The sequence below is a fragment of the Pogoniulus pusillus genome, chromosome 7 (genome assembly GCF_015220805.1).
Source record: "Pogoniulus pusillus isolate bPogPus1 chromosome 7, bPogPus1.pri, whole genome shotgun sequence".
In the NCBI taxonomy this organism is placed as follows: Eukaryota; Metazoa; Chordata; class Aves; order Piciformes; family Lybiidae; genus Pogoniulus; species Pogoniulus pusillus.
The window spans coordinates 17,909,535-17,936,854 of NC_087270.1; the positions used below are offsets into that span (position 1 = coordinate 17,909,535).

General features: G+C 40.7%; 1 protein-coding gene across 3 annotated transcripts in view; it reads left to right on the plus strand.

The window, feature by feature from the left end:
- Positions 1–27,320, plus strand: part of PLCB1 (phospholipase C beta 1) — a 434,017-nt gene that overhangs the window by 117,999 nt on the left and 288,698 nt on the right. For all 3 annotated transcript variants that reach the window (XR_010302819.1, XM_064146106.1, XM_064146104.1), the window contains exon 3: positions 1,082–1,150. Coding sequence is in view for 2 of the 3 variants with exons in the window: in XM_064146106.1 (XP_064002176.1) it covers positions 1,082–1,150 (69 nt within the window). In the remaining variant the exon portion in view is untranslated. The remainder of the gene's footprint in view (positions 1–1,081; positions 1,151–27,320) is intronic.

Genomic DNA, 27,320 nt, shown 5'->3' on the forward strand with positions numbered 1-27,320 from the left:
GCTAGGAGCAGGTGTCAATCTGTTGGAAGGTAGGAGAGCCCTGCAGAGGGACCTTGCCAGGCTGGATGGGTGAGCAGAGGCCAATGGGATGACATTTAACAAGGCCAAGTGCAGGGTTCTGCTACCTGAAGGGAAGCTGTAGCCAGGTGGGGGTTGGTCTCTTCTCCCAGACAACCAGCAACAGAACAAGCGGACACAGTCTCAAGTTGTGCCAGGGGAAGTATAGACTGGATGTTAGGAGGAAGTTCTTGCCAGAGAGAGTGATTGGCATTGGAATGGGCTGCCCAGGGAGATGGTGGAGGCACCGTCCCTGGAGGTGTTGAAGAAAAGCCTGAATGAGGCACTTAGTGCCGTGGTCTAGTTGACTGGCTAGGGCTGGGTGCTAGGTTGGACTGGATGATCTTGGAAGTCTCTTCCAACCTGGTTGATTTTATGATTATTAGTGGGAAGAGATTCTTGATATTGCTGTTACATGTGTCTAGGGCGGGACAGGAATTGGCCTAACAGAGACTGTTTTCCACATGCCAGTTTTGTTCCAAATATGGCATGCACTGTATAACCCACAACTGGAGAGTTAATGTCTGAGCTATGAAATGCTTGTCAGAAGTACATGTTCTCTGTTGAGCAGTAGTCAGTGAAATTGTTGGACCCTCTTGTCATTGTAGATATAACACTTCTTGGGGTTTATGTGCACTTTTCAAAATGCTCTGGCAACAATAAAGTAGTTTTTCTCTGTTGGTAATGTTGCTGTTTTCACATTGTGACTAGCATCAAAATGCTAAAATTGTATTAAAGAGAAAAAATAAAGCAGAGCAGCTGGTATTTAGTGATTCAGAAAATAAGCTTGACTCATGGCTTCTCTGTAGTCTGTATATTGCAGGAGACCTGCGCATTTTGAAGGAAACCAAGTTATGTATCTTAGCATTGCTATTAGAATAGCTGAAGTGCAGCAGAGCTCTAATTGAAACTGTTTTCAGTTTGGACAGGCAACATTGCAGACAGACAAGCCCTTGGCAAATGTGGCAAGTGGGACACTGTTAATATATTCAGTATTTACCTGTCTTGCATTTTTTCCTTCTAGGAGACTGAGCTGCTAGATATCAGCCTTGTCAAAGATGCCAGATGTGGAAAACATGCCAGAGCTCCCAAGGTAGGATTTTTTGCTGTGTGCTTACATGTTACATTGATGACCTAGATAAAACAGAATGGAAATTATGTGGAAGAATGAGTAAGTTCCCCTAGCTAGTAAGAAGTATTTTGTCTGTTCTCTGTTTGATGTTATTTCTGATGAGAGTTGCTGTGATTGTTGAGCTCTTGTCACTTGGCTCCAGATTTAAAATGCTTGGTTGGCAGGAAGGGAACAGAAATCTTAGTTTGCCAAGGTGAACTGACACAAGTTCTTGTCTTCCCTGATGGCAAGGAGCTGATAGCTGCTAGGCCCACGTTGCATTTTGTGCTGTCTGTGCCTCTTGAGGCCAGAAAGAGGTGTTTTTCTTGAACGGTCATCAGAGAGGTCAGGTACCATCTCCCCTAGGTCTGCTCTGATGTAGTGCATAGTCCTTTGCTATCTCTAAAGACAGTGGGTTGTACATATGTGTTCTATCTTGGTTTTTCTTTGGATGGACACTACACATCAGGTAGAAAAGACTGAAGCATTTGGCTCTGGGAGCAAGGTGGTGCCTCAGGGAATCACAGGAGTGATGGGGAAAAAAGGAGATCTCCTTAGGGGCCTGAACGTTTGACCTCACTGTCACTTAGATGCAGTTGAACAAGTGAGGTTGAGGCAGCCTAGAGAAATGCTTCTCTTACCCTCATCTCAGCTGGGTCCAGATGCCTCTCACTGGGCTTCCTCGTCTTTGCACCCAGCTGAGAGTCAGGGCACAGCTTCCTGGGCTCCTCACCCTCTTGAGGCTTACGGGTGGAAAAGATTGTTTCTGTGTGCCAGAATGCAATTGTAGTTATCTCTGAGCAGACTACTCAAATTTGGTTTTCAAAGCTTTCCATGTAGTGCTGGCAGCATTTTAAAGGCTAAGTTATAATTGAAATGCAGCAGAAGTACTTTGACATCCGCATTAATACCAAATGAGTTCACCATGATTAATGGTTCTGTGATGAATAGCAATAAAGTATTAACAATGGCTAGAACATTATTTTAAAATGCTACCCACTTTACAGAGGACATTCATGTTCTTCTAACAAAATGTTTTTAGCTGAAATATATGCATAGCTATTGCCTCGGTGACTTTTATTTATTAGGTTACATAAAGGCTGTTTTTCTTGCAAGATGTAACAGCTTTGACAGCAGTGGCATTAAATGAAGGCTATGAGAAAATCCTGACTTTTAGGGTGGTGAAATGCACCACCTGTGTGAATGAGATTTTTTTTTTTGTCATTGATTTGTGTGTGGGCAGAATGAAAACAGCACCTGGGTTGGCTGTTCATGGGATCTTCAAATGGCATGAAACAAAACACTCCTTTTTGGGGCCAGTCGTGTCAGCTTTACTTTGCTCCATGGTGTAGGGCTCAGCAAAGAAGTATTTACTGCAGGTGAATGAGCCTTGCAGAAGTTCTCTTTGTGTCACATCCACAGCAGATGTAAAATTGACACAAGTGCAGAAAAGCTTGGCTCTAAGTCAAGAAGTAGCAGCTTGTGATTGCAAGAAGGTTTCTAGTACTTGCCAAAGTTAGGAGCTTTTTAGAGGCTCTTTTCCACAGCTGTTTCCAGGTAGGAGCAACCTTTGCACTCAGGTGAACATAAAGAACAAACTATGGTGAGGGTAGTTCCTGTGTGGCAAAGTAAACATCTTTCATGCAGAGTGCAAAGGAATTATTCACAACCTGCTCATTGCACACTAAAAGCATGATGCCCATGATGACTGTTGTGATGGGTCTGAGCTGTATGTAGCAGCTTGGCTCTGGGTGGTTTACTGATACCTGCAGAGCCTCTTGCCCTGTATGTGTTACAGCCTGTGGCTTGAGCTGCAGATATGGAACCTCAGCACCAAATACTTCTTAATGGCATACCACTTAACATGGGTTTATTAGCTGTCCCAGCTGTTAATCTCTTGTGATCTGCTGGGATCTGCACTGGCAGAAAATGTGCTTCCTGTAGGAGCCTTGCCAGGTGGAAAGAACAGCATCCCACACTGTAAGCCAAGACATGTAGGTGATTTTATTCCACCGCGACTCCTCCCTCTGCCCTTAGTCTTAGACAGTTTTTGTACTGCATTAGGGGACTTATGTCAGTTTATGCAAATTTGTATATCTATTTTCAGAAATCTGAGAGTGGATTCTGTCTGTGAGTTGTCATTAAAAACTTCATGGGAATCTTTAAGCTTCATTTAGTGTATTTCTGTTCTGTTACTTCCTTTGGATAGAAAATATAGGGTCATCTTTAATAAGCCTTGGCTGTTCTATTACATTAAAAAAAAAGAGCTTTAATTTTTATTTTAATAGTAAACTAAATTTCAGAGTCATTAATGACACCACAGTAAGCTACCAGAACCTGTCAGGAGTGCTGTTACAGAAGGCCATCAGTAAGTAATGATTTTAGAGGACTACAAGCAGCAATAGTTACCATAAACCTCTTTTGTCCTCATCACCATCTGGAATACAGCCTTCTTCCCCATAGGCTGCCATATCCACCAGCAAGGATGTTTCTTTGGTATCTTAATTAATCTGTGAAGCTCAATCTTTTTGATGTCTAGAAACAGAGTGTATATAGGTTGTCTTTTGTAATGCTTGGCTACGCTGACATAGTTTGTGCTCTGGAGTAAAGTAGTATTAGGCATACCAATGTTTGGTATTACTCCCTAAGCCATAATGTGTGCCAAAACCAAGATATATAAATGCATTTATAGAATCATAGAATGGTTTGGGTTGAAAGTGACCTTCAAAAGTCATCTAGTCCAGTCTACCCTACAGTGAGCAGGGGTATCTTCAACTAGATCAGGTTGCTCAGACTCCTGTCCAATCAGACCCTGAATATTTCCAGAGATGGGGCATTTACCATGTGTCTACATTGTTCATAAGCTCAGAGCTTTTTCTTTCTGATTTCCCCATACAGTTGGTCTGGCTTCTATCTCCATTTCCTGTTATGTTTAGCCTGAAAAGTTCTCTTGGAGGCACAGGTGTGCGGCTCTCATGCTACAGTTGTGACATTAAGACAGAAGGAATAAGTTGAGATCTACTCAAAGGTAGTATGTTGGCACTAGGTTGCAGCTATGAAGGTGGTCAGCTCTATTTGGCACTTTGAGTGCAAAACCACTTCGCTTTCTTCAGCTTCAGGTTCATGACAGTTGATGACTTCTCTTAGAATCTCTCTCCTGTTCTTCCCGTTCCCTGGAGACTTTAGAGCAGAGCACATTAATTCTAACCATGACAGTGGTGTACAGGAGTAGCTCAGAAAGGCATATGCAAAAGAAAGACCTTCCTGAGCAGATCTCAGGTATAGCTTCCTGTAAGAATAGCACAGCACTAGACCACAATCCTAGAGCTTCACAACCTGTGTGTCTTGGTCAGAGAATCAGAACAGTTTTACAGCAAAGGGTGTGGGGCACAAAGACTAAAGGTTAGATCGGATTGCTTAGGCATCTGAAAATGAACCTGTTTCTAGCAGCTTAGGTTTATAATGGCGTAGAAGGGAGACCTGTAGTGGGTACCAAAACACTTGATACTTGGGGGATGAGGACATCATCCTCTAACCCAAAATCAGTAAGTAGTTACTCAGACGTGTTACTGAGAGGCTTCAGCAGCACCTTGTTTTTCCACGTTGTCAGGGATGAGTCCTCCTGTCTTCAGCTGCTATTTTGAGAAATAACAGAGTTTTCCATCCCAATGTAATATACATGCAAAACCTTCCAAAGAATAAGGGCAAGTCTTAGGCAGCACAGAGTGCTGCAACACAGCTTGAAATGAGAAGAAAAATGCAAGTAATGTTCTGAAGAAACCAGAAAAGACTTTTTAATTGTATGTTAGGAAAAGTGCCTGAATTCAAAGTACAATGAAGTTTTTACTGAAGTGAGGGAATTATAGGATGATTATCAGCATTTTGCCTTTTTAGTAAGAATTAAAATCATTTAGGAAGTGAACAGGACACATTTTGAGAACAGGAGGTTAATAGGGAGTCCATTTTTTTCCCTTCAGAAGATGTGACTGCACATAAATTCAGCACAGGCTTTTGGAAGCTTGACATGCCTTTTCTCACAGCTTTCAGGCAGTCGGAGCTGTCGTCTGGTGTTACAGCGTCAGGATGCTCAGGGCTCATGTCATTTGTATTTTGGAATGCTTAGTTGCAATGAAGCAATTATCGATCTGTTTTATTCGTGCATTACCTGGTAGCACTCTGTTGAGCTTTGTTTTGATGTGCAGACTAACAAAGAGTTGTCTTTTCCCTTGTAAAGTTGAGCGAAGAGGTCTGCAAAATAAAACAACACAATGTGCAATGAAAAGAATTGTAGGCTTTTGTACAACCAGGCACAGAAATAGCTCTGAATGTTCACATCCATTCTCAGAAGCACGAAGTGCCACTCAAAGAGCGTCCATAGGGAGATGTAGCTAAAAATGTCACGCAGCAGTAAATACTGGTGAAAGGTTAGATGGTGAAAATTTGGCAGCTGATAGCGTGCTCACAGGACTGGGGAAGTCACACTTTTTACCATCTTGTATTTATGTTAGCCAACAACAGTTTCTATGGAAACTTAAATCTTAATGCAACTGTGGGGTTTTTTTTAGTAGCAAGAAGAAAGATTAGGACGAGTTGGCAGGAACAGAGAAATAACCCCATGGCAAGTGTTCGTACTGAAAACTTTTGATGAGTTTGATCAGTCTGTTTTCCCTCAAAGATACCATAAATCATTCAGCTGGAAATGAATTTCTTGTAATGACATATGCTGTGGAACCTGTAGGAGATGAAATTATGAATGATGGAATACTCTAATGCCAAAATGTTTACAGAATGTAATCCCCAATTTTAAAAACACTTTCAACTCCCTTGCCCCAAATTTTCTCACTTTAATGACAAAGCTCTACAGAGAAAAATAATTGAGCTTTTTTTAATGTCAGGAATTTGCCAAGACCTCAACTACTAGTAATATCTTCCCCAGCCTCTCTGTTTCTAATGGTGCGTGTGTGTGTGTGTTTGTTTTAATGCTCAAAGCAGAGTGAGGAGATTCCAGGACTATCTCAGCTGTAATCTGAAAACTTTACACCTCTTGCTCCCTGTGGAGGGTTTGCTGATTTCTTACACCTCTGTACAGAAAAATCACCATTTCATGAACCAGACAGGCTCAACAACTAAAAGGCAAACTAACAAGGAAAGCCTAAATAATTACTTAATTGAAAACCTGGTATTTTTGGAGAAAGGCAGATATCTGGTTGAATTGTCAGAGTCTTTTGCATCTGCTTCTGTACTCCATTGTGCTGACTTGGAATCAGAAGGACATTACTGACATTTGGGTAACATTTATGCAGAGCAGCCGAAAGTAAGGCTGCTGTTATGTTATTGGTATTACCCAGTTTGCTTCTTCATTTGCAGACTTACTGCCTGAATTTACAAATGCAAGCAAAGAACTCTTTTGAGAGGGTTCTTTTTGAACCCTCTCAAAGCAAGCATAAACAAACAAGTAATAACGTTTGGTTCATTTGCTCTGACTTTTAATTTAAGAGTCCAATGACAAGAGTATGCCAAAATAAATGTAGTTTAGTCATTTGATTTCTTTGTTAGCTGAACTTAACTTCTTTTGCTGGGAAGCCATGATTTCTGTGATCAGGTGGGTGTTTTTTTTTTTTAATCAGGGAAGAAGAAGAGACCTCTGTCACTTCTGAAATACTTGAAAGCCAAGTAGTTATTAATTTCTTTCTCATAAAACCTGGACTGGGACAATTATGTTGTGTTTAGTAGCTATCCTGATTAGATTGTGTGTAGGAATGACAGATTTTTATTTTGTTTTGGTCTGCTCAGTAACTTCCCTGGAACAGTGCCTATGTGGATCACACAGGAAAGCAGCAAGCCTGCCCTTCACAGCACTGACTTCTGTTGCTCTACCTGTCTCAAATGCTGCTATTGCTGTTATTTTTATCTACTGATACATGCATGTTGCTTCCCCTTCAGCAACCTTGATGCCAAATTAGAAACTTTGGTAAATTATGCCTAAGCAGTGTTCAGTTTCTGCCAGAAAGAAATAAAGCTACAATCTGCACACAGCTCACCTTCTTCCCACGCACTGTAGGGACAGCAGTGACATCTGAAACATCCCCTTCAATTTGTTTGTTCTTCTACATGACTGATTTTTTTCATAATAATGATTAAATTGCATAACCATTTCTCTAGGCTGAGTTTTACTTTAATAAACAAGGTTAAGATTAACTTATTTGGATATTTGACCAGTGTTTGTGCAATCGCAGTTGTAAGGATAAAGATGTGCAAGTACTTGAAATGCTGCAAAGAGGATGGGACCTGTCATCACTGTGAGTTTGGCTTTGGACTCTCCTTGGGGGCCAGTAAGCCTTGGTCTGCCCTTCTCTACCCAATTCCCTCCAGCTTGGCATCCTCTCTTTTCCCCAGGTTGCACAGGCTCTTGCAAACTGTGTTCAGAAAAGGTCTGTCCACTGCCCACAGTAACATCCTGTTACTTGTTCAGGGATGAAGGCAAGTTTCTGTATGCCCTAGGATACTTCTGAGTTTTGGTGTTGTATTTTTTTAAACCCATTGGAAGCTAACTTTTTGGGAGAAGATTTTTATCTCCAAAGATAAAGCTGTTGGTGTTGCTATCAGGCAAGCACGCAAGACAGATCTTCACTTCTCCATCACCTAAAGAAATGTCACAGTCCAGAGGCATTATTTGTGCTATTCTGGCAGCAAAGAAAAGCTTCCTGAAAGTGCAAACAAAGCCCTGGGACAATAAGTAGTAGGCACTGTGGCTGTTTTCTTTCTGCTTTAGTGAGTCACAAGTCATGTTTCAAACATGGTGGCTTGCTTAGTGCACTGGATGAGCATAAGTAGTACCTGTGCTCTGAAACCTGCAGAGATCCCTCATCCCTTGTGGCCTGTGGTTCACTTGACTGCTCATGCCTGAGACTGAGGCCACCTCCAACATGATCAGCATCTCTCAGTGCATCGCTGGAATGCCCCAATATTGCTGAAGGTGATTTTATTTACAACTCTCCAATCCTTAGGGAACCAAGATCTTTTCAGAAGCCTGCCTTACAATGCATAACTTAGCTCTGTCTGGATAGTTCGTGGCAGAAAGCACAGGGTTCTGTCCAAGCCTTTCACTAGAAATCATTGCCAGTGAAAGGTTTTTGTTTCTACTTGCTGATGGTTTCAGTTAGCTGTCTGTGCTCCTTGGTTTTATGGTTTCCTTTGTTACATTTATAAAACATACATATTTTTGTTTGTATGCTTTTGTGAGAAGTACATAATACAAAGTGAAAAGAAGTTCTGGATTTTAAGAAGCACAAAGGCATTTTATAAATTTGACTCCAAAACTTGACATTTTATTTGAAAGGATAGATAGTGCTTAATTAAAGATGTGATATTTGAGTTGCTGAGAATGCCAGGGAGTATCGGCAAGGCTGTGCTTTAAATGCTGCTGAAGATGCTTTTGAGTAAACCTGCATACTTTTTTATTTTACATTTCCTTTTGCTCCTTTAGTTTGACTTTTTGTGTGATTTGGAAGAGAAATTGACAGAGCTTTGTGTGCTTTCAGACATGCATAATACTCCAAAACTATTTTAAATCCATACATAAGCCACTCTTGTGAACTTTTGGACTGTAGTGGTGAAGGATTGGAGTAGCAGGAGGACATGGACTCATTGTTTAACTGTGCATGTTTGTGATGCAGATGTGCAGTTCAGTGCTACAGCTGAACTGTGTAGCTGACTCCAATCACCTCCATGGTGTTTCATCTTGAAGATTTAAATTCTCTTCTTGCCTTTCTCTGCTGTGGGATAGGGCACATAGGAGGAGAGACAAGTTCCAAAGTAGCGTCTCTAGGCTGATTTATATTACTTCTGGTGAGCCTCATGGTTGGCAACTGTCACCTGTGTCCTCAGGTACCAAAATTGTGTGCTGTCACTCTCTCACCTCAGTGATGAGGCTATATCCAGCATCAGCAGCCTTTTGACAACGTTTTTGTTGCTGATGAGTATTACGGGACATGGATGCCTTATTCTGGCCTTTGCAACTAATTACATTAATGAGATTGAGAATGCAGGTGGGACAGTGTGTCCAGCCACAGCCATCACATAACCCCACACCCACTGTCCATACTGGTCAAGCTCACTCAATAAATTCTAGGTTTACAGTGGCTGACACAAAAGTTAAACATTGTTGGCACAGTATAAAGCTATTCTGGAGGTGTTTTTTGTAATGCTAAGATGTTAATAGTGCTTATCAATGTCCTACATTATCTGTTTGTTATCTCGTACCCCTGATATGTTCGTATCCACACACTTTTTGGCTGCACTCAGATCATAAAGATCTGGGAAAGTACAGTCCTTTTTTTCCCCAGTGTTGGTACAGTATCTAAAATAGCAAAGTCTTGTATCTTGAGTAGTGTTCCTAAGTGCAATATTAATACAAAAAGTATGAAGTAAAACATTACTTGCCATAAATATAAGAAATGCTGCTTTTGGCCTGTCTCATGAGCACTCTGGGGAGAATTTCCAGATTTTTCTTTGGAAGATGTAAAGGTACTAAATAACTGAATTGTACTTGTCTTTCCTTCTGAGTGGTGATCTCCATCTGGAAATAGCTCATAAATAGTAAAGTATGTATTTAGCAGTAGTGTGGAGCTGCGCATCCAGAGAGAGAGCTGATAGCAATGCAGTACCCTCAAGCTTCAAATGTGGAATCAACAGGCTCGAGTGAAAATGCTAAAGAAGAAACATTTTTCTGTGGTTGTTTGGCACAAATGATTTAAATTTTCCTGTTTATTGGAATCCAACTTGGTGATTTTCCATGGCATCTCTTATCTTGTAAATAACTAGTTGGAGGAAGTGACAACCTTTTAATTAGTAGTGAAGGTTTGATATACTTGTTATTATCTCCATTTAAATGGCTCAATCAGCATCATCTTATGGAACTGAAAGAAACCATTTAGGCTTAGAAAAGAGACTACTGGGAAGTGAAAGGATTAGGTGTGTGTCCTGAGTAATCATGACTGACAAAGATACCAATTTCTTCACAAGAAAGTGAAGATGGCTCCTGTACTCAGCTCTGCAGGGAGAAGCGTTTTGCTGGCAATGGGCTGAAGGGTGCTGAATAGCTAAGGAAAAACAGAGAGTGATGGAGGCCTTGGTAAATTATCAGCTGTGTTGCATAGGGCTGCTCATATGCTGTGATGGGTGTCACACTCTGCCTGGAAACCTCCAGGCAAACGGCAGGAACTGAGTAAATTGTGATTGAGTTTCAGTAAGTATAAACTAACTTTGGTCAGAGTTGTAATTCAAGACATCTAAAAGAGTCATATAAGTAAATTTCCTTTTATTCTGAAGTTATTTAGGCTTGCTCAACCTCCATTGAAATGCTTTTAGCTTCAAAATTTGTTATCTTCCACATTATATTAGGACTTTCCCAATCTCACAGCTAGGGACATTTTGGCTGTAAAACTGCGTAGTGACCTAACATTTGTAAAGTCACTACATGTCTGTTGTCAAGGACCGATGTCTAAGGAAAAATGATGAGAAGAAACTTGGTTTTCTGAGCTAAAACTTTGATCAGAAAATAATTACAATGCCTGCCATAAATAATCTCTTTAATCATTGTGACTTTTTTTGGTCTGCTTTTTTATGTCCCAGGGCATGCCTATGCCAGCCAAACACACCAGTGACTTAATGCCCACAGCAGACAGATGGACTGCTCTGCCTTGGAGTGACCCAAGTGTCCTGCAAAGAAACAGTACCAGTATCACAGGGAAATGTTTTATAAGGAATGTGCAAGTGAGACTTAACAGTCAGCTACAGATAAGGAAGCTGGTGGGGCCAGATAGAAATAACCAAGAGTCTGTGTGCACTATAAAGTAGCAGGAAAATGGCTGTTTCTGATGTAATAATATCAGTATACTCCTGTTAAATCTATGCTACTAATTTCCCAAAGTGTTACACAGAAGTGAGGCTGTTTTCTTTTGCTTTAGTCTGCTCTGGATGTACGGAAAGGTAGAGGCAAGAGCATCCAAATATCTGAGCGGTTGTTTTTTTTCAATACAGTAGACTATTCCTGAAAACAAACCAAATGCCTTTCTTATTTACTGATAAAAATGCCTACTCAGTAGCATAATCCTATGAATACACCATTTTAAAATAAATCCTGAGCAGTATTTGCATGGCAATAACAAAAAAACCCTCACAGCTGTATTGAATGCGAATTGCTTTTCTCTGGTTTTCTCGGCTCCACCATCTCCCAGTCTGATCCTAGTTAAACAAACAAAATTATCAGCTGTTGCCACTGGGGAGCTCAGACACTGTTCAGCTCCTGGGGTGTTAATGACCTGTCCACAGGGATGTTCCTGCAAAATGAATGACATGGTGACACTTGCTGATACGCAACCACGTGCATGTGGGAGCAAAATGTTTATCAGTGATAAAAGAATATTTTCTGAGGGCCAAAGGTTTGCTTCATGAATTTTTCACCTCTTTGTGGTTCACTGGAATAAAGTGCAGCATAGCAATACTGCTGGGCATTAAGGCTGATGCACTGCTATACTTGACCTAGCAAGGTTTTCCAGTGCATTGTGGATACATCCTCTCCAAGAAGATGCATTTCTTGCACTGCAAAGTTGAGTGAGTAAAGTGCCATAGCCCCTCCTTGACAAGTCTCATCTGTGCTAGTGGTGCAAACAGAATTATGGGCTATACTCTGAAAGCAGATATTCTTTTGTATGGTTGTTAGCAGGCATCCATTATCCTTCATATTTTGTCTTTAGATGACAAAACCAGGTCTCTCCAGAAAGTTGAAATCCTGTGCATGGACCTATGTGTCATCTGTGCTGAACAGAAATGATTCTAGGGCATGTGTAGGAAAGTAACTGAATTACACGTTTCTAGAGATTACTCATAAGCTCTTGAGTTCATACCCATGGAGTGTAGATGGATTTTTTGGCCAGCTATAAATGTTAAGGATTGTAATGAAATAGTGACAGTGTATCAGTGCTCTGGGATTGTGGCCTGTCCTAGAAAGAGAGTGTGCAGAAAGGCCACCGAGTGTGCAGAAAGGCAAGCGCTGATCTTGCATGAAGATCCAGTCTAGGTCTATTTTTAGATACTAGAACAATCTTGATTAAATTGCCAAACTAAGTGGGAAAAAATGAGTGTGTAATTGTAAACTACAGCGATCTATTAAAATGCAGCTTTGCTCTTTTGAAGGTGGATTCTATGTGGTTTAGGTTTGTGAGCTACTAAGTTACATTAACTTGGGGAATTTGGATAGAAACCCCCATTAATTTGGATAAAAAAATGTCCTCGGCTAGGAGTTCTTGGTGGTGGTATTTTTCAGTACCTTGTTTCTTTGGAATTTAAATGAAATTGCAAACTGGCCATTGAGGCTATGGTCTAAATGGTACCTGGTATTTTCCCACCCTATTATGCACTGTCTCTGTGTCTGGCTTCATTCCCATCAAGAGAAATACAGATACTAGACCTCCAATGATGGCTTATCACTATAACATTTGTTAAAAGAATGTGTCTTTTCCTTATTTCCAGAATGTGTCTTTTCCTTATTTCCAGGAGGAATCCTAAATCAAGTATCAGTATAATTTACCAGTACTAACATCCTGGAACATGTCCAGAGAAGGGTGACAAAGCTGGTGAGGGGCCTGGAACACAAACCCTATAAGGAGAGGCTGAGGGATCTGGAAAAGAGGAGCCTCAGGGCAGACTTCATTGCTGTCTGCAACTACCTGAAGGGAGGCTGTAGCCAGGTGTGGGTTGGTCTCTTCTCCCAGGCAACCAGCAATAGAACAAGGGGACAGAGTCTCAAGTTGTGCTGGGGGAGGTCTAGGCTGGATGTTAGGAAGAAGTTCTTGCCAGAGAGAGTGATTGGCCATTGGAATGGGCTGCCCAGGGAGGTGGTGGAGGCACCGTCCCTGGAGGTGTTCAAGAAAAGACTGGATGAGGCACATAGTGCCATGGTCTAGTTGATTGGACAGGGATGGTTGATAGGTTGGACTGGATGATCTTGGAGGTCTCTTCCAACCTGGTTGATTCTATGATCCTAATCTGGGCTGCATGAATTCTGCATTATCTCCAATAGTCAGAGTCTGTGCTGAGAGCAGATGTGCAGACAGAATAGTGAGCTGCTAGGATGATGAGCTTGCTTTCCAACAACCTGTGATTCTGGCAAGATTTGGTCCTATGTAAGGGGTCTGGGTTTGAATTTTTTGCTTTTCTTGCAGGTAAGCACCCAGTCCTTGTCCAAGGGTAATCTTTTCTGTTATTACTTATCACAGCTGCTAAATAATTTGGTTTAAAAAAAAAAAAAAAAAGTCAGAGGAAACAAGACCTTTCTGCTGTGTCTAAACACAAATATGGAAAATATCTTTGCCAGCTTAGTGATTGTTGTCACAAATGCTATGATGGAAGGTTCTGGTAGTTTAGGGGAGCTGCAGTGACTTTGCTTGTGGCTTGCAATGCATTCCAAGTGCCTTTTTCCTGTTTTGAAACACATCTAATATTGATAATGCCGTAACTGAAGTTATACAAAGATTTTCTTGTTGTCATTGCTCTGAGTTAACCTTCATCCTCCAAGATTAATGAAATACGGGGGGGAAAATCTATATGAGAAACCGTATGACGTAGTTGAGAATGTTTAGTAGAAATTACTTCAAAATGATGATTGCTAATGAAGCAGCAGAGGCAAGACAGCTGTGCTAGGCAGGGTCACAATATAAGGGGAAAAGGCAGTCACATTCATCTCAGAAATAATGGCAACAATTTGTGTGTCATGAAAATGTTTCCTTTAAAGGAAACAGCAAAATTAAACTGAGGCAGACTAAAAGAGACTTGTTGAACGGTTACCTGCCTGTGGAGACAAACACAAGAAAGTAGTGTGTCAGGATGGTTGATAGAGCCGTGAGAGCCCAGCCCTCCAAGGATAGCGGGAGTTTTGCTTTGGCTTTTGCTGAGAGCCAGGTTCCCTTCATCATGTCAAATAACATGCCCAGCATGGGCTTGTTCCCCGCGGGCTATTTTCAATACGAAGTTTTAAACCACAAAATGGGCGTTTGGCAGTTCAAGAAAGCAAGCTGATTTTAACCAACCTAGTTACTACAGTTTTGCTCTGTCTTTTTCTTAGATAAGGACAAAGGTGGCTTTCTGCCCTTCCTACCAAAGCCAGATCTGGAGAGCTGCCCTGGCTGCTGCCTCCAGGCCCAGAATTAAGTCCTGAGCTGCAGCTCAACCGTTTTTCTCCCTTTCTTTGTGTGTTTACATGCACTTCAGAAAACATTGTGGGTTTATAGCAGAGAATGCCACCACTTTTGCCAGAAATATTTTAATCTGTTTGTTCTTGACACTGGTAGTCTTTTTTTCACAGCCGTGGACTGTTGCTACCAGTGTAAATGCGCTAGTTGCTGCTGGCAGCAGGATGGTGAGGAGAGGTTGTTTATGTCTTAGGATGTGTGTTTGACAAGTCAGTGCAGGAACAACATTTTCAGAACTGCTGCAAAGGTTTGGTTTTGCTTAGGTTTAGCTGAAAGAGAAGTTGTGTTTGTTTTGGAATTGCTTTCATACTGTCCTTCAGAGTGGTCTGCTGCAAACCGGGGTGTTTTGGGAGCTGATGCTACTGGTGGCATAGAAAATCTCTTCTGCTATGGTCACTGCCTACACTTCAGCTTCTCTTCTCGTGGTCTACATGCACATTTTTCTTTTCACCAAACAACTTTGCAGTAGACATGACAGTGTTAGAGTTCACCTAGTATGCGCTAGAGTAGTTTAAGTTAGAAAGGTTTTCATTCCTTCTGGGTCCTATGAGACCTTAAAGCCTTTGCAGATAGTGACTGCTGATTTTCTGTAAGGGGTGAGAGTTGTCCTTGTTTGCAAGTCATCAAAATGGGTGTGTTAATTGCTGTATAATCTTGCCTACTGTCGTCGAAGTGGTGACACTTCAGTGTGTTTTGAAGTAGCTGTTGCTGCTGCAAAATTGTTGTAGGCAACAATGAATATGATGTAGCTCATGTTTAAGACGCTGATACATTTGTGACAGTGTTTCACTTGAGGGAACTTTTTTTGACACGCTATTTTTTTTACATCCTGCTAGAATCAGATTTTCTGCAAATTATGAGAGGACAAGTACGATTAGTCAACTGTTACTTACATAAGAAAAGGAATTTCAAAGCCGCTCTCAGGTCTACTCATATTTTGATGATGTTTGGCTTTTTCTTTAGGCTTATATTTGAAGTGATTTATTCTCTGGAAGCATAATCACTTGATATTGCTAACTGAATTTTTTGCATATGACACTTGCAAATTATGTCATTAAAAGAAACGTGTTACCCTTTTTTAGGTATCAGATACTGACTTGATGAAGAGCACTTAAATGCTCTTAATCAATGTGCTGTGATCTTAATCAGTGTATTGTAAAGGGAGCACCATGTTTTCTACTTTAATTGAAAACTCCTTTGGACAGATTACAAATGATAAGATAATTACCTAAAGCCAATGTAAAACTTACGGGCTGTAAACATATGTTATGCAATCTCTGTTAGCTTTCTGTCACCTGGCAAATCCTGATTACCCTGAGACAGGTTTGCATTCTTTACAACGATTCTGTTCTTGACAGTATGGAAAAATGGATGTTTGTAAGAGACTCACAGCTGACAGTGTTGCTAGGGGAAGTGAAGGTGTGGTGTAGATGATGGCACTTGTTGTGGGCTCTGATGGAGGAGCTAGAAGTTAGCCAGAGGCTTCTGTTTCTGTGTGGACTGAAAAGAGACCTTCTTGTAGATGCTGGGTCTCTGAGCTTCCCTGTCCCCTGCTTCATATCAGGTGCCTGTTGCTGGTGCTACGAATGCCCTCCATGCTGGCTTTAGGAAGTTTTTGTATTCGTAGACTGTTTGAATATTTGGAATAAATACTCTAATTATTTGTTCAGGTATCTGTGTTCCAGCAGTCAGCAAACTGAAGAGTTTGAGTTACTTCATGGAGTCAGGGAGCACTAGCATGAGCACCTCTAGCAATCCTAGACCAGTTTGCTCACCCTTAAGATTTTTCTGACATACAGTACCCACTGTGAACTCACTTTGTGATGAGAGATGACAAGGATAGCTATGGAATTGTTTAAGCTGAACCACACACATCCCATTTATAGGAAATGTGTTGCTGTCCTGTCTGCTTATGGAGCCTGATTCATCAAAGCACTTAGCATATGCTTCAGAAGTCTTGTTGGAAGGAAACCTGTAATGACCAAGTATTTGTTTTGCACATCCAGGAAAGGTGTGATCCCAGGAATGGAGAACTGGGAGACAAAGTGTTGTTTAAAGAGATTTCTGTATTTAGTAGCACGAAATTGAGACGAGCAATGTGAATATTAAAGTGTTGTCAGAAGCTTTCCCCCAAGTAGTAATTGTGCCTGTTAGTCATGCAGTTTATCCTGATGATAAATTCAAAACTATTTGCAGGATTATTTAGACTATGTGATGGTTTGGGTGTTAACCTCCCCACACACACGCTTTGGAAAATCACCCAGGCTAGATTCAGCAGCTCTGGAAATTGAATGAAGCTTTACATGTACAGCTCTAGCACAATATACAAGCAGATATTTACAATTTAAAAAGTAATACAGAAACGCAACAGCCCTCCCAGAAACCTGGGTCCCCAGGAGGGGCTCCCAACCACCCTTACCCTTCCTCACACCCCTCTACCGTACCGAAGACTTTGCCTTACGCTCGGAGTAGTTTGGTGAGTCGGCCAGAGGGTTAGGAAGCCGATGGATTAGTCACACAGATGGCAGGTTAGGTTAGAGAGAAGTTCAGCCCAAAGCCCAGAGAGAGAACTCAAGGAGCGACTCTGTTATCTATCTTTGTCTTCTTGTTCTTATACATCTCAGCAAGCCTATGAGTGAAGTAGACATCACCATTGCTTCCTTTTCACCGTCTATAAGGTAATTTTTCTCACCAAAACATTCTAGTTAGGCCCAAACTAGCACAGACCATAAGAAAAAACAAACAAACAAAACCCCCAAACTTCAGCTGCAAGTAAATTTGTGAGACTTACAATTCTAACCTGCTTATAAACTAGGGGAAAAGCGAAGAGAGAATGCTTTTATTTGTGTGAAAATAGTGGACCATACTGTAGATGCAGATGTATATTTCTCTTTCTTCCCTTGGGTGTACATAGTTGATTGCTTCTGGGAGTGGAGAATTCCATTGCATGCATATATAGTCCAGCCTGACCAGAATGCTGTACAGTTGTTCTACCTGATGAAAATATGGGGACAGAAAATAGGGAAGTAAAGAAATGCATGGCTTTGGGTGCCTTTCTATGTGGGATTATGCTTGAGAATTGCAACACTGCAGGTCAGGGACCCCCATGTATGGGTTGATGTAAGTTTTGTGGTTCAGGAGCATGTACAAAAAACCCCAAAGGGCACAGGGCCAAAGTTCTCATTGAAATCCATGCACCTAGTTTTGGACAGAGGGAGCAGGCTGCTCTGTTGCAGCATGGAGACAGTTGTTTATACAATCAAGTGAGTTTAGAGTGTTATCTCAGGCTTTAAAGCTAGAACTTATATCGATTGCTGCAAATTAGAGTTCTTGGGTAAAGCCAAAGTCTATTTATAGGATGCTTATCAGTATGACACCTGTTTTCCAGTTTTCTTTATGGCAGAGTGAGCCCACCCCCAAGATTGAATAAGGAGTGAAATGCATTTGTGCTGGGACTGTGAGCATAGACAACGAGCACAAGGCTTCCTTAGCTGCCTTCAATTCTTTGCTCTCACGTCAGTGTATGATTGTAGTTTGGCACAGGAATTAATTTTGTTTGGGTTTAGGAAGTAAAGAGCTTAGAAATGTCTCCAGGAAACAAACAGGCAATCAGTGGGCAAATCACCAAAGAGAAAAAAACCACCAACCAACCTGTTTTTTCAGTGTTATTTATTCTTCAGATGTGTGGCAGAGTTCTTTGAAATTCCCATCACCCAGAGGTATTTGATTGGCTTGCTTTTAATTTTGCTTCAAATAATAAATTCTTAGCTTGCAAAGCTGTCTTGAGTGGGCTCTGCACATCCAAGATCACTTCCCGAAGATGCTGTTGATGAACAGATATAACTAAAAGAAACATTGTCACCTTGCAGACAAACAGACTAATTTGTGCTCTTGTTTGTGCCTAAGAGAAAATAAGGCATGAATTAAGAACAAGAGATGTAATAGGTCTGAGGAAGAAATCTGATGGCTTTTTGTGTTTGAGAAGCTTTCTTGACTTGCAGAAATGCGTGATGTGGGCAGCAGCTGACTCTTCACAAACCCTGGGGTGAGAGGGCAGAGCTTAAGCTGGGCACACAGAGTCAAGCCTGTTCTTAATATTTGAACTGATTTTGTTAGTTTTAACCATAATTTGTGGATCTGTTCTGGTTTCATCAGGAGCTTAATTAAAAGTTTCATTTTAATGAACAGCCTAAGTTTTATTTCTAAAGCATGAGATGAGTGAATGAGCAAAAAATTCTTCTGAGAGTTTTTAGTAAACAGCATCAGAAGGGAGACTTGGAGGAAAGGTTCTGTATTTTAGAAGCAATAGCTCTTTAAACTAATTAATATTAATTTGTTGCAAATGTTTCTTTTTATTTGCTCAACTGAAATAGTTGATATCACCTGAAGTCAGCTGTGTTTTGCTAAACTAGAGACCATTTTACCCAAATTTTAGCAATCTTTATTTATTTTCTTTATTATAGGTAGGAGTCTTGTGATAAAGAATGAAGTCTACTGTCTAAAATATATCCCTTTAGAAATGTGGTAAATATTTGGGTTTTTTTTAATGTGCCAGTCTTGTATAAGTGACTTGGTCCTGAGCAGGAGAAGGGAGCAGTGGTGATCACATGAGCACATCTTGTCTGGTAGGAGTAAAGTGTCATCGTCTGATGATAATTATCTTAGCAATGGAACCAAAATACAGTGAGAGGACATTAAATTTTAATGACTAGCAGCTGGGGGGGACTGGGGGTGGGAGGTGAAACATGAAAGCAGCAGTAGTAGGGCCTGATGCAAAGCACTGTGTCAGGGAGCCCCTGGGGTGAGCTGTGTAGGGGAAGATGGAGCTCACTTCTGCTTTAAAACAGAAAGATAGCTCATACTGTTGGGAAGAATACTTTATGAACATTACTCTGCTCGCTAAATGCTCTGCAGTCCCTACAAGATGCAAGAACAAGGGCAGAAGTCTAAACTCCCATTCTGGACATTGTATGTTGAAGTAAGTGGTGCTACTCGAAGCCTCAGAAGCGTTTGTGTACCAAGGGATACTGTGCACTAAGGAGCTTCCAGAGCTGAAAAGCAGATGTGCTTTTCCCCCAAGGGTGGTTGCAGCTGGATTGTTTCCCTGGCTGCTTTTGCCATGCAGCCATACAAGTGTGTGCCTTGGCACAGAGCTCTAGAGAGCCCGCGAGGCTGGGCAGGGAGCAAAGCGGGGAAGTGGGAGAGACAGCTTCTCTGAATAGCGTCTGGCAAAGCCTGGGGAAGATGAAGAGGCAAAATGCACCCTGAGTCCTAGGAGAAATTTAGTTCTTACTGGGAAACAGATAAGCCAGGAACGAGTCCACTTAGCAGCAATTAATAATGCTGGTATAATTTTATAGAGTGGTAATGTACTTGTTTCTCTACTCTTTCTACAACTGTCTTTACTTACTCCTAGCTAGAATCAAAACAGTTTTTACTTTGAAGTGGTTCAAAGTGCTGTCTGAAGCACCTTCAATTACAGATTTCTGTTGATTTCTGTCACTTTACCTGTGCCCAACCCATCAGAGTATTTGGACTTAGTGTGGATGCATTTTTAGTGTATTTCCCTCTTTTAGAAAGTTTGTGTTTAGTCTTGCTTCTTCAAAATCGTATCTGAAATCAGTCTAAAACAGGAGCACAATTCAGTGATAGTCAGCATGCACCACTTGCATGTCTTTGAATAGGGTCATACATTAACCTGTAATCAGTTTAAATACAATTTATAGTGTATTTACAATTCTCTACCTATGACATGTTTCTTGGAAGAAGAAATTATGTTTGACAGTGCACTTCATGTTTGAGAGCTAAAATCCAGTTTGTCTAATCCTAGAAAGCTGGCCTTATGTTTCTATTAATAAAAAACCTCATGGCATCCTACTGTCCAAATTACTCAGCAGGAATGACCACTAACCATCTATTAACCTCTTTCAGCACATGTTCCACAGTTAGAGCACCAGCTAGGCAGCAAGACAGATACAAAGAAACCCCCCTGCTAGTCTGCTCCTTCCCTGTGAAGTACTACAACCTAATTCCAAATACTTTAATCTTTTGCTTGATGTGTTTAAGGGCTAAACCATTTTACTTCTGTAGCTGTATGACTTTTTCTTTACGTTATTTCCGTGATGAAAGAGATGACTTGAAGTAAAAGATCAAGATATGTTATCTGCAGTATTATCAATGTAGTTCTTCTGCTGTGCTTTGTAATAAACTGCAGGTTTCCAGGCATGGCCGAGAGAGTGTTTGCAAATGTGTATCTTGTGCTTCAAAGCCAAGGAGCAGAATAGTTAACATTTGGGAAACTGCCTAATGCAGTTTTCCAGTAGAAACTAATCATACAGTGCCCTCAGTATTTATTTGTTTTTTTTTTTTTACGATGAAGTGGAGATAGTGTGTGGGTATTGTAAAATCAGAAGGAAGCATGGAGAAATAGAAATGCTATTTACAAAAGCATGCATATTCGTTTAACAGGAGTATTTCTTCTCCATTACACTTCACTGACCTTTCAGGCCCCTTTCAAGTTTACATTTCTTCAATTAAATGAATTTTGTTTAAAAAAATAAATTCAAATTTATTCTTTTCCCCAACAACCATAAATTATGAAGTAAAGTACTTGCAGTCTTCTGGGTCAGAACAGTTCTAAAATGTTCTAAAATGACCTGCAGTAGAGCTTAACTGCAGTGATCAGTGCAGAATTTATGCAATTTCACGTCTGTTTCCATAAATCAAGGAGGCAAATCCAGACCACCTCATCACATTTGATAGTTGTGCTATTTTATTTTAATTCCTAACCTGGAATATTTTATTCAGATTGTTCATCTCTGAATCATCTGACATTTTTTTCTTGGAAAAAAGAGGGATTGTTGATAATTATGAAAGCCTAGGAAGTAGGAAGGCCAAAGGTTTGCAAAGCTATGCAGAAGGCATAGTTGTGACTGAACAATCTGTCCTGCTACATACGTACAAGACATGCAGCTGGTGGTTTGTGCGACTCCTTGGCTTTCTGTTCTTGGTTGTTTAATATCCAATGAAGATGTCTGGGAAAGGGTACCAGCAGAAAGGCAGTTTGCAAAGACAGCACCTGACACTCCATGAAATTAATGCTGTTCTCCTTCCATCCTCTGCACTTGAGGGTTTACAGCAGCTGAAGATCAGTAAATGATGCTATGGTTCATGCTACTGCACTGAAGAAATGGGCTTAGTGCAAAGCTTGTATGCCACTTTATCAAGAACGTGAAATGTCCTGGTAGCATATCTTTCCAAACTGCACTTTGCTTGTTACTTAGTTCCTTATTGGGAAGTGTTTTTTATGCTTAAAAAGCAGCTAAAAAGAGACAGCAGTGTTATACATCATTTGGAAAGGAAGCTGAGAGAAACTGAGTGGAGATTAACAGAATAAGAAACCTGAAATCATCAGCCTGTCAAAGTGTCAAGTGTGACACTTACTAATTTTCTTCTCCACTTTCAGCTCAGTCCTCTTTCTTGAACCTCCTTTTCTTAGTAGAGGTCTCTGCACAGCTGTCAAGCAAGTTTCTTCTCCCAGCATTATGGCTAGAGCACTTGTGTGAACGCCCCACCCTTCCTTGTCTGTCAGGGTGATGTTGCCTTTGTATAGAAGGCAGCAGTGTGCTTTTAATAAGCTATTTGACCTGAACTGTAATATTTGAAACAAGATGATGAGGCTGTATCTGGAAGCTAATTAGAAAGAGATGTTACAAAAACTCTCACGTGGAATAGTGGCTGAACATACCCTGCCCTGGGTATAGAGTTACAGGTAAAGTGTTCAGTGGGAAGAGATTCTTCTGCAAACACTTCTCTCTCTCAAATGTCCATGAAGGCGTTTCCTTTTTTGTATCACTGGGTAGCTTTGACTGAGGATGCTGCTCATTCAAGTGAGGCTCCCTATTATGAAAGGATGTGAAACCAAATGCTAATTATGCAGGAAATAGCAGCAATCGAGTGGACTGCATAGAGGGCATGGCATAAGGTTCTACTCACTGGCAAGGACAGAAATTGCCTGCTGCTGAAATTTAAAAACCTGATTAAGTTGTCAGCAAGAAGGTGGGGTCTGAAGGACTACACATAAAGATTTGATTTATAGAGAATGAGGATGGAACAGTAGTTTCTTTTGGAAATGATACCAGCTCTCTGCTTTTGATTATCTGATAAAGAATGTGGAAAGTGCAGCTGCTTGATTCCACTCTCACATACACGCTGTTCAATCACAGGCTGCATAATTCCTCTCAGTTCGGTTACCATTTGTGTGTTTTAAAAGCAAGAGGCATGCAAAACATCAGCAGTTTCAACACAGCTCTGATTTTATCCTTGAATTTTCTTCTGCCACAGTCCTGTCAATGGAGTGTGGTTCTGAAGCTTTTGAGTTTAAATGCCTTTAGTAGTATCTAGAGAGCCAGTTCTGAAGTACTAATAGATTGAAGAAGAGGTTTGGGGTTTTTTTTTCATAATTTCATTCCAAACTGTTTTTTCCTTCCTGATTTTTTATGTTAATAGTTGGTGGCTTAATGAAAAGATCTACAAGCAAGCCCAAGTTTATAATAGAAGTTTGGATAAGTAGCTGAGATACAGACATTAGATAAAATGAATGCTTACCAATCAGCTTCATTTTGTTTCAGAGCCCCTGTGTCAGCCACCAGAATTCTGCTCTTCAGAAATACTTAACAGAAATCAGAGCATGACTAATACCTGGTGGGAAATATTCGTGCAAACAAAAATTGGCTAGAGGAGGGCAGATCCCCAACTAAATACTTTAAAGAATAAACCCCAAAGCTATGCATACATCAAATAACCTTTTTCCCCTAAGGAATAATATCACGGCTTCAGTATAGAAGGGAAGCACAGCCTTTTAGAAAAACATCAGTGACAAAAAAATTCTACGTATTGGAGATACGTATGGCAATGTATATGTTGTTTATCAAAGTATCTTACTCATGCAGGCTTCTTTTTTTCCAGATAGATAAAATCAGACAGCTCTTAAACAGATTATTAAAATGTTGTACAATTAAAGCACATTCTTGGAAGTACAAACAATTAGTTCAATTTTATGTGTTGTCAGTTTTAACCTAGAGCATGTTTACACCTGTGAGGTTATTGTACTTATACAGGCAGTATGCAAAGCCTGGTTCCTGCGAGGAGCCACAACACTGTTAACTTTGCATGGTTCCTGTTGGAACAAGGATTTAATCTGATAGACTGTCTGAAGACGACAATGGATTTCAGGCTACCACAGTTCTCTGGGTGTAGCTGATGATGAGATTAGTTGTGGCCAGTGTATGTCACTATAACCAAATTCATCTGGTGGAAAAAGCCTACCCAAAGCATCTCTGAAATTATGTTTCTCTGTAACCTTGTACATACAAGCTCATGGAAGGAGAGAAAACTCTTCCACGTGAATTTACATTATATACAGGTGTGTGTACAACTCTGGGATTTGTCCAGTTGGGTGTCCCGAGTTAGGGCAGATCCCTCCCCCGGGGAGAAATAAACTCACCACAACACAGATTTTTTTTTTTTGAAAGTCAGGGAAAGATGAAATTGTATTTCTTATAGTATAACAGTGTAAAGAGAGATAACAACTAGAGAAGGAAGAAAAAAAAATACAATAACCTTAAGAGAGATGGGGGAGGGGTCAAGCGGCGGCGAAGCAGCAGAAGCAGCAGCAGCCAAAACAGCAGCTGGAGAAGATAGGCAGGCGCAGCTCAAGCAGCAGAAGCCAGCGGGAGAAGGGGCAGAACAAGCTGTGCTTCTAGACATTAAGCTCTTGATGCTCCAATGAAATTATATTAATTTATCTATTGTTGCCATTATATGGCCTATCCCTGGAGTGTTCATCTTTCCCCTATGTCTGAGCTAGAAAATCAGCTCAAACGGCCACATTGGGTTATAAAAATGTCTCAGTTCTCATTAGTAAACCCCTTTTTGAGGCTATGTGAAGTATAGGATTCTGGTATAAAACAGTGCCAATATAGCTGATTCTTTCCCCTTGATTTTGGTTTTAATATATACAAAAATATAGACCTTGCTTTTGCTGTTGTTTAGGCTCAATGTGTACATGTGCTTATGTTACCATTTCCTCCAAAGGAATTGGTTTAATCTAGGTTTCCTGTGCTTTCAGGACTTTTAACTGTAATATTCCTTTTCCCCACACTATTATTCCTATTGGCTGGAAATTGCAGGATGTATGGCTCCACAGTGAGTCTCCACAAGTAGCTGCACTTGACATCAATGAAGAAGTGTATGTGCTCACACTGTCATATGGCGCTCCTCCAGAAAGGACTTAATACCTCCTTGAGGACATGGAAAAGGAGCTGTGGAGTTATATATTTGCCAAGAGCTTGGGGCTTGTAAAAATTCCTCCTCAGGCTTCCGTAGCTATCAGCCCAATAACTCACCTGAACACAAGGCTCATCAGAAACCAGGAGGTTCATCTACTTCAATTTTAAGAGGTTTCGCTAAAAAAACTTCAGTAGTAGAAGTCCCATTACCAAAACAACCATTGAGGCAAAACAGTTCTTGTCCTGGCAGAAGTTTATTCTTTTCCTGAAACCATAGAATCAACCAACCAGGTTGGAAGGGACCTCCAAGATCATCCAGTCCAACCCATCCCCTGGCCCCATAACTTATTGCTCTCATGAAGCTATGTTTATATCAAGACACCTACTCGTGAAGCTCAAACATACTTAGACATGAGTTTTCGTAGAGAAGAGTCACCTGCAACTGCTGAGTGGCAGGAACTAAGAATTAGTTTCTGATATACAAAATAGGAGCTTGTGATTTATTGTTGCTGTCAGTTAAATGAGGAGGAAAATTCTGCAAGCCAGGCTAATGGAGTTGAGATACTGAAATTAAATTTAGGACTGAAAAATGCCCTGGCCTTAGTTAAATTTAGTGGCTCATCCACTCAGTGGTAATTGTACACTTGCAATTCCTTCATCTGGACTGGACTTAAAATATGTACTTTAGTGATCAAATTAAGCGAAATTTTAACGATCAACTGGGGTTAGACAAAATACTAATTAAACCTAGGGAAGTCTATTAATATAATTAGCCTCAGGGCAAGACAATTCAAGAACTGGAAACAAATTATTTGTAGCATCCTGTCATTTCTTAAGTAAAATATTCAACTCGAAAGAGGAGGGGAGTACTGGTGGACAAAAAGCTGGACATGAGCCAGCAGTGGGCACTTGCAGCCTAGAAGTCCAGTCATGTCCTGGGCTGTGCGGCCAGCAGGCTGAGAGATCATTCTGCCACTCGGCTCTGGTGAGACCTCACCTGGCGTAGCCAGCTCTGGGGCACTCGCACAAGAAGGACGTGGACCTGATGGAGCAGATGCAGAGGAGGGGCACAAAAATGTTCATAGGGCTGGAGCACCTCTCCTACAAAGACAGAGTGAGAAAATTGGGGTTGTTCAACCTGGAGAAAAGAAGGCTTCAGGGAAACCTTATAGTGGCCTTCCAGTACCTGAAGGGGCCTTACAAGAAAGCTGGGGAGGGACTGTAGTGATAGGACAAGGGACAGTGGTTTTAAACTAGAGAAGGGTAGATTTTGATTGTCCATTAGGAAGAAGTTCTTTACTGTAAGGATGCTGGAACACTAGAATAGGTTGCCCGGGAGGTGGTGGAGGCCCTATCCCTAGATATTCAAGGTCAGGTTTGATGGGGCTCTGTGCAACCTGATCGAGTTGGGGGATGCCCTTATTTGCTGCAGGACAGTAGGACAAGATGACCTCTAGATGCCTCCTCCAACACAGTGCATCATGATTCTGTGAAGTGCAGCAGTAAGTTTGTTTGATGGCAGTCTGGCCTAACGTTTGAAAACAGCACCAGAAACTTCCTGGAGATAGTAGAGAGATGTGTTGCAGTGTCAGATAGAGTTGAGGCAAAAAATGGGCACTCAAGGTTTGTGTTTACTTTGCCCTATTTTTAATTCTGCATTTTAGAGAATGTTTAACTTTCAACTGCATGATGAAATTTAAGAGAAGTCATTGAAATCCTGATTTTTTTATTGTTTTGGAGGCATGGCAGAGGATCAGTCTCTTCTCTTTCTGGTTTGCAGTAGTCTCTGGTATTAAACAGACAGATTTAGAGTCATACATGTTGTAACTTTGCAGGCATTTTCCCTGCAGTATCAATACCTCAGTAGAAGAGTTTATGTACCATCTTTAAACCTCTTTAGGGCGTTTTTTTTTGGCTCTTTGCAGCAAAGGACAAATGCATGAGGCATCTTAATCTGATCTATAACAGAAAATTATGAAATGTTTTATTTTAGTGCTGTGAAATGTTATGTCCTTTCACTTATGAATTGTAATTTTGCAGTTACAGTCCCGGGTTTTAAATTTAGATGTTTCAATTTGAAAAATGCCATTTTAGTAGCTTAAGATACAGTATAAAAGGCATCAGAATTGCTTACCCAGTATTCACATTTTTTCAACTGAGCAGAATGTAAAGATCATGGGCATTTTAAATCTCAGGTGTCTTGTCCGAGGATTAGTGTTTCAAATTCAGAACAAAATACCAGTGAGAGCTGCAGCATTTTGCAAATTGAGCTAACATTTAGCTAAATATCTCCATTTGGTCTTGTGAGGTTAATTTCAGAATCCTGGCTTTGTAGAACAGCCCCAAATGTATCTTTTTTAATAAGGACATATAAATGAAAAATGTCTACAGCTGTGTCATAGCCACATAAAAATTAATACAGCTTTTTGGGGACTATTTTTTGGCTGTTGTTCCTGGGCTGGGTTTTCTTTGACCTATAGGTTTGCATTCTGCACTCTAACGGAAAGGAGAAAGTGGATTTTGGTTACTATTACAGACTAACTTCAGACTCTCTGGTCTCTGTAAGCCTTGGCTTTGTCATTAGTTGATGTAGGATTTAAACTACAGAAGAAG